The sequence below is a fragment of the Ischnura elegans genome, chromosome 10 (assembly GCF_921293095.1).
Source record: "Ischnura elegans chromosome 10, ioIscEleg1.1, whole genome shotgun sequence".
Lineage (NCBI taxonomy): Eukaryota > Metazoa > Arthropoda > Insecta > Odonata > Coenagrionidae > Ischnura > Ischnura elegans.
In genome coordinates this window covers 92996379-93008967 of record NC_060255.1, presented here as the reverse complement: position 1 = coordinate 93008967, position 12589 = coordinate 92996379, and the positions used below count along the sequence as shown (strand labels likewise).

General features: G+C 37.5%; 1 protein-coding gene across 7 annotated transcripts in view; it reads left to right on the top strand.

The window, feature by feature from the left end:
• Positions 1-12589, top strand: part of LOC124166509 (tumor necrosis factor alpha-induced protein 8-like protein) — a 242900-nt gene that overhangs the window by 203412 nt on the left and 26899 nt on the right. For 4 of the 7 annotated variants that reach the window (XM_046544047.1, XM_046544046.1, XM_046544049.1 and 1 more), the window contains one exon: positions 8845-9015. The exons of 2 other annotated variants lie outside the window; for them this stretch is intronic. Coding sequence is in view for 1 of the 5 variants with exons in the window: in XM_046544044.1 (XP_046400000.1) it covers positions 12062-12101 (40 nt within the window). In the remaining 4 variants the exon portion in view is untranslated. Of the gene's footprint in view, positions 1-8844; positions 9016-12008; positions 12102-12589 lie in introns of those variants that run through there. One more of the 7 variants, XM_046544044.1, reaches the window with a different exon arrangement.

Genomic DNA, 12589 nt, shown 5'->3' with positions numbered 1-12589 from the left:
ATACTCATTAATAATCGCTGCATTGTTGTAGCTGCACTGTTGTGGCTGCACTATTGTGGCTGCACTGTTGTGGCTGCACTGTTCTGGCTACGCTGTTGTAGCTACACTGTTGTGGCTACACTGTTGCGGCTGCATTGTTGTGACCAGTGGGTCACTTTCAATTTTGTAGAAATTGACGGTCTGGGGTAAAACTCATATTTCAAGCATGATCTACTAGGAAAGACTGTCTTTATCGTGCATGTGGGGGAAAGACAGGTGACAAATAATTAAATGAGTTTTAGTATTGATCTCTTATTAAGTTTGCGGATTTTTTGCTGCATGGTGTGTTTTTCATTCGTAAAATAACATGTACAAGGCCAACGTGTCTCAAACTACAAAGAGGAATATTGCGTGAAAGCCTTTATAATGGAAAAAAGGATTTCTGATGAGGTGCCCTTGCATATATTTTTAATTAAAAAAAATATAGACCTCTATTCCAAGAAATAGTGAAAATATATTTAGAAATGAAATATATATAGCTCATTCCAAGGTTATTGTTATTTATATCGGGTAATTTGCCTATAATAATTATGAATTTGATTACTCCAAAAATTAAATATATAACAATGCTAAGATCTTTTAGATGATTTACTCATGAGGAAAATGTATATATAACCGTGAAGCGACCGACGTTCCATTGTTTTAAGTTAAGTGGCGTAGTTTACCGCTGCCGCTTGCTGTATAGGTATTGATATTTCCATTGCAAGGTGCTTTTTCCATGGAGACACTATTTACCTAAAGATGTATCGGTGGTATTGGCGAAGTAAATGGTTCGCGCCGTAACTGTGGATGACGAGGTATTTTGAGTAGCATTTTCGAATTCATGAGTCAGAACTACAATTAAAATATGATGCTTCATTGAAAAAAGTGTTTTCATTTTTATATAGTGTTAGTATTACTTAGTTCAAGAAAATTTTCTGCGTGTTTATCTTTTACTGATTTATTAGTTTTATGATGTTTTTTGTTATGATCTTTGATATTTCTCTATTTTTTACTATCTTGATATCAATATTGGCTGCCATTGCTATTTTTATATATCTAAATGTGTGCATGAACGAGTTTCGCAATATCTTAGTCTTAATTTTATGACATTTTTATCTCTATTCTCTTTTGGCATGTTCAAATAGAAATAATGCAGTGTTGTAGCTGAAGAAGTATTTTAATTACTTCTGGTGCCTCAACTAATAATTTCTTTTGCAGATAGAAGTGGAGCAATATGATATATTCATTTGGTTTTCCTGAATTCTTTAAGAGGGTGGAAAATATTAACCCTAAAAGCCATTTCAGCATCTTAGCTCCCTTTTCAGTTATATTACATTATTACTTTGTGTTTTTATTACTGCTATTGATAATATTACGCACCCTGATATGCATTTTTTTCACGCAACAATTATTAGGTGCTTTTTTTAATGAAAAGGTATAACTATGATGGGAGAGTGACTCTATTGTAATCGATATTATTGCATGCTTTCTGTGTTGATTGGAAATAGACCTTCATTTGATGTAACATTTTTATCTTCCCTATTCAATCTTATCTGGTTGTTTTTATATCACTTTTCAGTTTTTCCACGTTTAAGATTATTATTATGCGTCAGACTTACCTGAAAATGTGTACGAATTTCTTTTCTTTATGTTGAAGCCTTTTCATAGATGGGTCGCCATTGTCATTAGTTATAGTCAATTCCATTCTCGCCTCGTGGTTGGCTATCTTCCCTTTTAAGATATTCCGATATATTTCCATCTTGAGAAGTACCTCTTCAATTTCGATCCATTTAGATACAGGGGAAATCGGGCAACTTCGAATTTTTTTCTCTGCTTACACATTCCAGATGTGGTTGCGACCTAGAAGATGAACTACTTGTATCCCATAGTATCGTGTTTTATCTTTAAGATGCACTATTCTTTCAATGGAATTTTGCGCATAATCCTATTTAAAATAATGCATGGAAGTCGACAACATTTGGAGGCCCCGGACGTTCTTTCAGTCTGGCTTCATCTGCTCCCGCGCTAAGCGGTTTATAGTGAGCAACTCTACATTGTTTTGAGTTTAGTGCTATGACTATACTGCTAATTTAAAGTGACAGTAATGACCATCATTCGATTCTAATCGATTACATCGATAATAATCGAAGAGCAAGAACAAAAGAGAATAATTGAAAGATGATTATTGACTATCACATAAAATCGACGACCATCAGGATCCGCAGATAATCAAATATTCATTAGTTGATTCATAGCATTCCATTGTTTAGGGTTCAGTTGTGACTTTCGGTCTTCGTCGTACAATTCAACAATGATCCTTGAGTCTCCCTGGTTGGCCGCAAGGCATTGGTGGCGACACAATCTGAATCGTCGCCTGTGTGTGTATGCACTCTATCCGTTGGTTCACACGTCCCGCAAACCGGATTGGATTCGAGTCCCAGCCTCAATTCATCTCTTCCCTTTAGCGGAGAGCCGTGAAGTGAGATTAAACTACGTCGCCGTGGGAGAATGGACCATGTAGAGAGAGAGCATCAGAGTGCGTGTGGGAGTATCTGTGGTAACCAGATCTCAAATGTCAAATTAGTTTTTATAGATATATGATAGCATCACTGACTTTGGTAGGATATGTGTACATTTGCACATATGTCGTATTATGATGCATTTATTTGTTAGGGTGTAACAATTAGGATGCATTATTTTCCCTAGCGGTTGACTCCAATTTACAGGTTGACAACAATTTACGTTCTGCGTCGCGTAACTTCATCACATATCATAGGTAAAACGGCCAAAATGAGTTGATCTCATTAATGTTATTACCGTTCGGAATTCATCTTGCCTTTCTTTCGTCTGCATTAAGCAAAATATCTAGCTATAGCCTCAAAATTTTATTATTAGGATTTGAATCCGGGATATTTGTACATTTGCGCATATATCGTATTATGATGCATTTATTTGTTAGGATGTAACTATTAGGAGTTATTATTTTCTTAGCGGTTGACACCAATTTACAGAGTGATCAACGACGTGTGTGGTCGCTTAAAATTGGCGCATATATAAAACAGTGATAGATTACATAAATAACAACGACAAAAACGAAAATAGCAACATATATAACTTGGTAGCTAATAACAGCATAAAGCAGAAATAACAAAACCATAAATTGATTAATGTGGAGGTATCGAGAATGATTTTAAAGTCTTTGTTATAACTGTCAAGTTATACTTTGGTTGAGTAATTAGAACGATAATTAATGTAATGTAACCTACAGTGCTAATAATAAATAAATAAAATTAATGATGATTAATAATTAGAATTCATAAAAATAAATAAAAATTTTAATAGCTTAACAACGATATAAGTTGCATTCGATCACACTCGTTCTGCGTCGTGTAACTTAATCACATGTCATTGGTAGAACGGCCAAAATGAGTTGATCTTATTAATGTTATTACCGTTCGGAATTCATCTTGCCTCTCTTTCGTCTGCATTAAGCAAAGATGTAGCTATAGCCTTAAAATTTTATTATTAGGACTTGAATCCGTGCAATGTCTCTGTTGGGCTCATTGAGTAACCGTAAGCCAGCGTTTGATTCTGGTTATTTTTTTTTCGCCTCGGGATTTCTCCACAAATCAAAGGAAAACGGCCACGGGAGATTCATACTGCTTTGCAAATCGCAAATGATCCGAGAAATTGAGGGTGGGTTGTGGAAAATCGTGCGCTGTTCAATTACGTTCCGTCGATGTTTCGGCACGTGTGCTCGGAATTGCGATCGTGTTTTTTTTTTTGGTGGGGAATTGGCATCCAGACACGAAGATGTGTCCTTTGAAGTGGCCTTGGGGGACAACGACATATGGAGCATCACTAAGGCCACAGGCATGCCAAACGTGTATCGCTTCAGTAAATTACAGTTGGACGTCCCGATTTCGACGACAGATATTAACGTGGCCATTTTGAGATTTGATCTGTCGTCCTCCGTCAACGGCTAGGTCAAATAGAGTGAGCCGCATCATGGATTTCCAGTTCAAAGGCCGTTTCGTAGAAAACATTTCCTACCAATATATCCGTATAGAGCACTAATAGTGACATTCCACTACCTGTACGTCAATGGCGGGATTCATAGGAAAGAAATTAGCTCAGAAGTGAGTGAAATTCGCGCGAAAATTATCTAGGGGTTTGCCCGATTTTGAACCAACGGGAAAATCAGCGTGAAATGTTTGAAATGCGCAGTGTCGTATTCATTTTTTGATGCGATGTGCACCCGTGTTTTTTTCAATCGTAATAAAAAGTTCAGGTTCATAAATTTCAGATAAATACGTGAAGTTCGGTTAGATTCTGCATTTCTGAATTTGGGATCAAGTTCGGATGACGTCACAGATTTATCCGAACACGTTATCATTGTTTGGAAGTTTAGAAGGTAACTACGAGCGGGTGGTGCTGAGAATGGCCAACCAGAGGACTCTGGGGTCAGTTAAGAGGGTTCTTTTCCACGTGAATGGTTCATTTTCATCATGTCCTTGTTGGCCTTTCGAGCAATGACTGAATCATTGAACGATTCATTTGAATATCCGTAAAGCTCTCCGAATGTGGTTATTTCATTCGGAGTTATAGAAAAACACCCATTCTCGGACGTTGGATTCCCAGTGGGATTACATCAATGCGGGATTATTAAGGTTGCACTGTCGTTGAAGGCATGTTCTAAAAGATTTATGTCGTTAGAAGTATGTCACAAAAATATTATTTTCAATCCCTGAACGGAGATGACATATTGGATAATCCGAGTGTTTTCTCCACCACACTTTCCTCCCCATAAGGCAATGAACGAGATGTTGAGGTCGACTAAAGGCCCCCCTGCGGGCCTTCGTGGCTACGTTGAGCTCAAAAAAAAGCCTGTCACCAACAAACATGACCTATGACTTAAGAAATCGGTGGATTCGAAGCACCGACTTAGGTAACAGCACATGTTACCTGGTCACGTATAAAAAATGAGCAATTAAGCATCTAACGTTAGATCCGCGTATTTTTTTCCGTGAGAAAAAAATTAATAACTTTTTTTGAGTTATTTGGGTGCATTATCGTTCACAATTAAATCTAACACGGTATTTAAGTAGAGTTTAGGTATTTCTCAGCCGTATCAATTACTTTTCTGGAATTAACTTCTCAATTACATACTATAGTACTACAGCGGTTCCCAACCCCTTGGGGGTCCACTACGAAACAGTCGGGGGTGCGCAGAAAATAATCGGTAATGGCGGACGTCGGGAACTATGCATCTCTTAAACAGGAAATGATACATGGGGTATTTAAAACAAAGTTTCTATTTATACAATTTTTTATGACAAAAAGTGCCACCTACCCGTAGTGAAATTATAAAAAAAATTGCACGTTGCATTTATGGTGGTACAATATTACTTATATACATATGGAGAGGTCATCATCATCATCACTGGTCAACAATCCTAAGATTTGTTTGACGCAGCTCTCCACTCAATTTTCCCATCAGTTAAACTTTACACCTTCGTATTTATTCTATTAATAATTTAAAATATACCAAACATCACATTAATTTTCGCTATTTTTTTCTGCCGGTTCCCCGTTAATTTATTTTATCTAAGTCGCCATTGACGTATAATTATTTACATCTCATGCTCGGGGCAGATTCTTTTCATACTATCATAAGAGGACGCGTCACTGCCGCTTGAACATTTGTATTTTCTCTTCCTTCTTGATCTAGGTATTATTCTTTTATAAGGGGTGTGTTCAGAAAAAAAACGCTACTTTCATTTTTATTTATTTATTTATCAAGTTTAATATTTGAACCCTCAATATAGTCCCTTTTTGATGTTATAAATTTGTGTCTGCGCTTCTTACAATTCCTCGAAACACTTTTCAAACTCGATCTTTGGGATATCTTTTAGCTCTTAGTTTCTTATAGCTCTGTCTGCGATTTCTTTCAATGTCATCTATGCTGGTTCATCGACTGCCCATTACGGCATTCCTTATTTTTGGAAATAGGAAAAAGTCACGCGGAGCCATGTCTGGCGAATGTGTAGGCCGCGGCATCGTTATAATATTGTTTACTGCCAATTATACATGAGCAAATAGTGAATCGAGCACTAAAAACACGTCTAACCTTAGCGGCTGCCACTGACAAAGTTAATGATGAATACAGCTAAAAATTACATCATAATTCTGGGTCATTTGTACTAATATAATTTTTTTATAATTGACAATTGGATTTATCAAACCTGCTAAATTAAAAAAAATCCCGTTATTTTCTGAACACACAACTTAAGCTGCCGTAGTAAAATTTTCAGGAAACGTAGTTTAGACCGTTCTCAATATTTGCCTGTATCTCTACTTCTGATAACGTACTGAGGCTGTTTTTTCTTGTTTAAAAGATAGGTGTATATGTTGACGAGGCGTTGTTCTACTACTCCGTGTACCCATCAGTAAACACTCCAGGTGCAGTTATTGAAAAGAAGTATCTGTAACAATGTATTTTTGTCTTGCATAACTTACTTCTATTGTAAACAATAATTGAAATTTTGTTTGCATTTATTTTTTATTGACAATTGCATTATTACGTGATTAATGCCTCGTAGGTCAATAAGGCTACGACAGCGAAGTGATTCAATTGAATTAATGACACGAAAAAAATTCCTTTTTACCTTTCTAGAATTATTACGCTAGGGAAAAGATTTATCAAGCGGGAGTGACGCATCCTCTTGAACTCTGGTCTAATTATTATTTTCTTTCCAACGCCATGATTTGTTTTTCGAGGTCAAGGTCGAAATTCCAGGAATAGCGGTCGAGTCAGTTCCGTGCTTCTTTTGTCAATTGAAGGCGAGAGAGTCGTCGCCGCCACCGGGATTGCCCCCTGGTGGTTAACCCCGCAATCGTCACTCACTCCGCGCATTCTCGCTATACCTGACCCCACCATTGTCTCCGCTTTAAGATCATTATAAATATATACCATAGAGATCATAAGAAAACATGATTTGATGGTGTTACTCTGAGTTCTTGTTTTTTGCGTTTTCTTTAGTCTTTCCCCATTGATTCTCCTATGTGTCGCACGAAAATGGCAGCATTAGATACTGTACGCGAAGGAGTAAATAAACAATGGCCGCTTGGCAACAACCAGAAGTGAAGCGTAACATTGAAACCCCCTAAATTATTAAAAATTTTGATATTGTTGTGCAAATTGAATGATTTAATGAACTAAAGCTTTAGAAATAGAAATAACTTTAATTCTGATACCACTTCTTCTTTTTGTGTACAGATTTTAATGTAAGTAGAGTATTCATATGAATTGAACAGCGCATAAACCAAGGTTATCGCTTCAGAACAATATTAGATCGGAATTGAAATATCAGCGACCATCTCAGGCGTGATGCGGTCGGAGGCTGAGGGTGTTTACTTGATTTCGAGTTCGCAAGTTGTCGGAGGAAAACGATCTCCTATGAAAATATTATGTCTCATCTCATATGAAAAATACCTCCAACGGAAGAGCCGTATAGGTTATCACCGAGTCAAAAATGATCGTCGATTTTCCTATAGTGGCCATTGTGACAAATTCATTAACGCGACGATAACCGCAGTTAGTGGTAGTCTATGCTAGTGCCTTGGTGTACCGCTCATTAAAAACTCTATTTTACGAAAAATATATATTTACCCAAACTCTTTTTCCTCAGGGTCCCCTGCTCATCGAAATCTGGAGTGGAGTGCATTATCACCCTTGAAAGTATTTTTACGAAGGAAATTTCACTTCAAAACGTCAGGTGACGGTGGCGGACATCTTGAAACTTGGCGATTCGATTTAAAATGGGACTCAACTTATCAACAATGGGGTAGAGTCTAAAACTGAGTCGATTGAGTTCGGACCAAGACTTGAGTAATGTTCTGGAATCCGGCACGTAGCGAGAAGTGTGTATCGAGGGGTGCTTTTATGGTATGTGGGTTGGATACGATGATATTTTGTTGCCAATTTGCACGCATTTTGAAAACCATGCATTTCATTAAATCAGATTAATATTTGGTGTGCGTAATGCCGAAAGTTAAACTCATATTTCGTTATTGGCAGAAATTGTGACATGGAAATCGAAAAATGGATTGCCAGATGATTCGTACCCCTAGCATAAGGGTCTCCTCAGCATATATATTGCGGGCAGTCACCGTAAGGGGCAACATTTTTGGGGGGGCTGAGATCTTCAAAGAGACCCTCCCAGATCCCACTGGCCTCGTGCTTGATTCCAGATTATTACTAAATAAGGCCTAGTTATATGTACTGACAGCTCAATGAGTGGAGCCAGTTTTGTGTTATTCGATTAATCGAATCTGCCGTCAATCGAATAATGGAAGATAGTGCCGATAGCTCAATAAATGGAGCCAGTTTTGTGTTGTTCGATTAATCGAATCTCCTATCAGTCGAATAATGGAAAAAAAAGTGCCGATAGCTGGATAAATCGAGCCAGTTTCGAATTGTTCGATTGATCGAATCTGTCATCATTAGTTAGACGGATCAAATCCGTCCTTAATGGTCTGAATGTAAACAATGGAATGGTAATAACCCCTTTCCAAGTCTGTGTCTACTCCCTCCTTGAAATCAGCCGAAAGCATGTAAGATTAAGATGTGAGTCACTCTCCTAAGGCTGCCACTCAAATACGTAGGCATTATCTCCCGGGCACTCTAATTTATTTTATTTTGCTGCATAATGAAAGAATACCTTCACTTTGCCATCCCGAGCTCATTCATTTTGTTTTGTTCCTTTTTCCGGCCTTTCTGCACGTACCCTGTTGGCTTCCTCACCAATCCCTATGTCATAGGAGGTACTAGACTTCGGATTTAGACACCGAGACAGATCGCACTCACTCATTCACTCACTCACTTTGGATCATTGGAAGGAATTCCTCTAGCAAAAGGGGCGCCGAGGAACGGACCTTGAGTTCTTTTTTTTACAAAAAAGGAAATCTGGCGCCCTTGGATCTTCTCATTCGGTAAGTACCAATTTTTTAAATGATGGTCTCTGAATTTCTGAATACCATGACGATATCCTGTATGTCTTACCTGAAGGTCTCTGAAATATGGAATTTTCGAATAATGGATAAGAGTACCGATAAATCTATTATTTTTAGAAATTTTCGATCAGTCGAATCCGTCGTGAATTAAATAATGGAAATTTGTGCTAATAGCTTATTAAATCGAACCAGTTTTGTGTTGTTCGATTAATCGAATATGTCCTCAATCAAATGATAGAAAATAGTGTCGATAGCTCAATAAATATAGCCAGTTTCGAATTGTTCGATTAATCGAATCCATCCTCAATGGTTTGAATGTAAACAATGGAATGGTAATAATTCCTTCCCAATTCAAGCCAAGACATTGCGCATCTGGCCATATTGAGATGGGCCTCCGGATTTGCGCTGCATTAAAATACATTAGAGGTCGCACAATTTTCTAATTTTTTCTCTGATCATATATTTCAGATAGGTTTGCGAATTGGAAGATAAATTACTTGGACAGTGCTGGTTTCTGGTTTAAGCCAGGCTGAAGCCCATCCGGGTCCAACAAATATGGCCGACTCCCATATCGATACCTTCTCGCCATAAGCGATCAACAATCGGATCAAATCATCACCGAATAAAATCATGGAGCCCAACAATGCTAAGTCTCCAAGCTTCGGATGTGAGCGTTTATGCTCTGGCTACTGCTGAGCTTAGCGCATGCGTATGGCTGGGCTCCTATATGAGCGGATTTGATTCGGTGGGCGATTGTTGATCGCTTGTGCAGTGTAGGTATCGACATATTTTTCATGGGAAGATGGGAAAAATTTTATTGGAAGAACAGTACATTTTGTGCGGTGAAACTGTCGCATGGAATCTAAGTAATCTACCTTCCGAGTTGCAAACTTTGAAGCGCGAGAGCAAAAAATTATAAGTTGCGCATTTTCCATGCATTTAAATTGGGCGCAAATGTGGAGGTCCTTTTCAATATGGCCAGATGCGCAATTTCTTGGCTTCTCTTGGAGATGCATTAGCGTGGTTCAGTGATTTGATGACAATTGTCGCCCATTCAAACGTCGCATCACTACCTCCAATTGAGGGTTAAAGTCTTAATCTTGAAATGCCCTTGATTTAGTTTCCGCTGAAACAAAGGATGCCTTTTTAAATTAACCTTTCCGTTTCATAGAATATCTCTTTTATTTTCTAAATTTCAGACACCTTCAATTTAGGGACTGAGAATAGTTTGTACTTGATATACTTATTGGTTTTCCCCTTTTTATTCCAAAAGGGAATTTTAATGACACGCATTCAGTTAAGCTTTGACCTGCACGAATGTTTTCATACATGCTATTTTTTCATATTTATGCTATGAATTTAAATATAAATTAATTTATGCTTGATACTATTTAAGTGTTATTAAGATGTTGCTTAGTCTCCCGTACCGTCTATGTCGTTTTGATTATAGCTAGGTATCAAGATCCAGTGTGAATTGGTATATATTTTTCCCCAAGTGATCTCCTAAATGCGTTTTCTTGCCTATGTAGCCGTTTGCCCTAAGTAGCCCTATGCAAAAACGAATTTATGATGACCGCTGGAAAATATTCATATAAAAACTACCCATTAGCTGGAATGAAACTCATATTATCACAACACTTAAAAGCATAAACAAACTTGTTGCTAATCAGGCTTCGAATTGAATGAATTTCAAGGATTAAAATTACGAATTAATATTTCCGGCAATAAGTTTTTTTTTTTTTTTTTTTTAATTTTTGAAGTTAATCTGTCGCTCAATGCGAGCCCTTGATATCAAATATACAAGGGTTGCAGAATTCACAGTTTATATCATGTTTGTGAATAGGCATGACATCCGCATTTTGGCCACAGTTACAGTCGCAAAAACTTATAGTAAAATAGCATTACATGCCCGCCATGCGCAGATAGCATGGCAGAAGAGGTTTCTAATTGAGATTTCTCAGGAGAAATTAATAATGTACATTACGATAGTTATCCTTAAAGGCATGCGACGCAATCACCAGATTTGCCAACATGACACAGTCCTCCGTATCGTGGTTTGGAGTTAGTCTTTCATTGAGCTGGTTTTGTCATCTAACTACTGAACTAACATAGTTTAGTTTTTCATTGCTTAAAGTAATTTTTCGTACTAATTTAACATTTTTCATACGCCTACTAATTTTTGTAATTTGTTCGCGTGATGAAATTTAATGCTTTATTATTGCTCTTAGGATAAACTTAGAATATGCTATGGTTTATCAGCAATGTACGCGTCCCACTGAATTGATTTCCTTGATATGGAATTCCTTTCGGAGATCATGCTTCCGCGAGAATTAGGGAAAATTCATATCTTCCTTATTATCGCAGCCCACGGCCGCAGTAGCCCCTGTGTATAAAGTAAAAAAATTTAGATTACTGTCGACTAACGAAATGTTGTAATTTTCCACCCTCCTGATATTTATGTCGCTCAATTATTGACATTACTGACCTAATAAGGCTTTCATTTAAACCAAATGATAAATATGTGTAGAGAAATTGTGATTTCTTATGGTGCGGTTTTCAAATTACCCTTCATGCTTCAATGCGCCTACCATTTATTTTTATTTTCATGAAAAACGTTTTTTTTTGTGCTTTATCAATCTTGGGCTTATCGCTTGAGCTGGGACTAAGTTTTGCAGAACGTGAATAAAGCTCAGTTAACATGCACAATTATGGGCTGCAGTTGCTTTTAAACAAAATGAAACTAACTTGACTATATTCAACTTTTTAATGTACCCCATTTTGTTTACAGAAATGTCCAGGTTTTTTATGGGTAAGACTGGCATTACACATTTTTTAAATATATTTTCCCTACGATATGTCTTACTTTTCGGTAGTGGTGTTTTGTTTTCTTGAATGGTCCCCCCCTTCCCCATACCCCCGATACCTGTTGTTCTAGATGTGTTGGATTGCATAAAAACGTTGACTGTCAACCAACTCCCCCCACTCCTCCTCTGACTGGTTTTATGGTTTAAGAGTGGATCGGAGTATGGTCGACAAAATGGATGCGTCCGACAGTGATAGCGACGGTAAGTGGTTTATTCCGTCTTCGCCTCAATAGTGGAGAGACACGGCTGTGCTTGTGTGTGTGTGTGCCACGCGCTTTGCTCGCATGCTTCAATCCGTGGAGGTTTTTGGAACTATTCTTCCCACTCTTTGCAGCTCCGCCATATTGTTCTACCTTGGTTGAAGCCCTACTCTCGAAATATTCGGGGGAAATTTGTATCTTTGGGCGGGGATAGGAGTGTTGTATTTAATTATTTTCACAAATGAAAAAACGACTTCGTTTTCTTCCAAGGATTTTATTTTTTTAGTACGACATGTTTCAACCTCAAGAGGCCATTTTCAATTACAAAAAAATCGTAATTTGTGAACTTCAAATTCCACACAGTTGAGCCGGAAACCATTGAATGTATTAAATTATTTTGTTCATATTTGCTTAAATCTGGGTTTACTTCAGGTAACTATGATTTTTATATAGAAATTTATCATTTTTTCCCGATTCCATCAATATAAA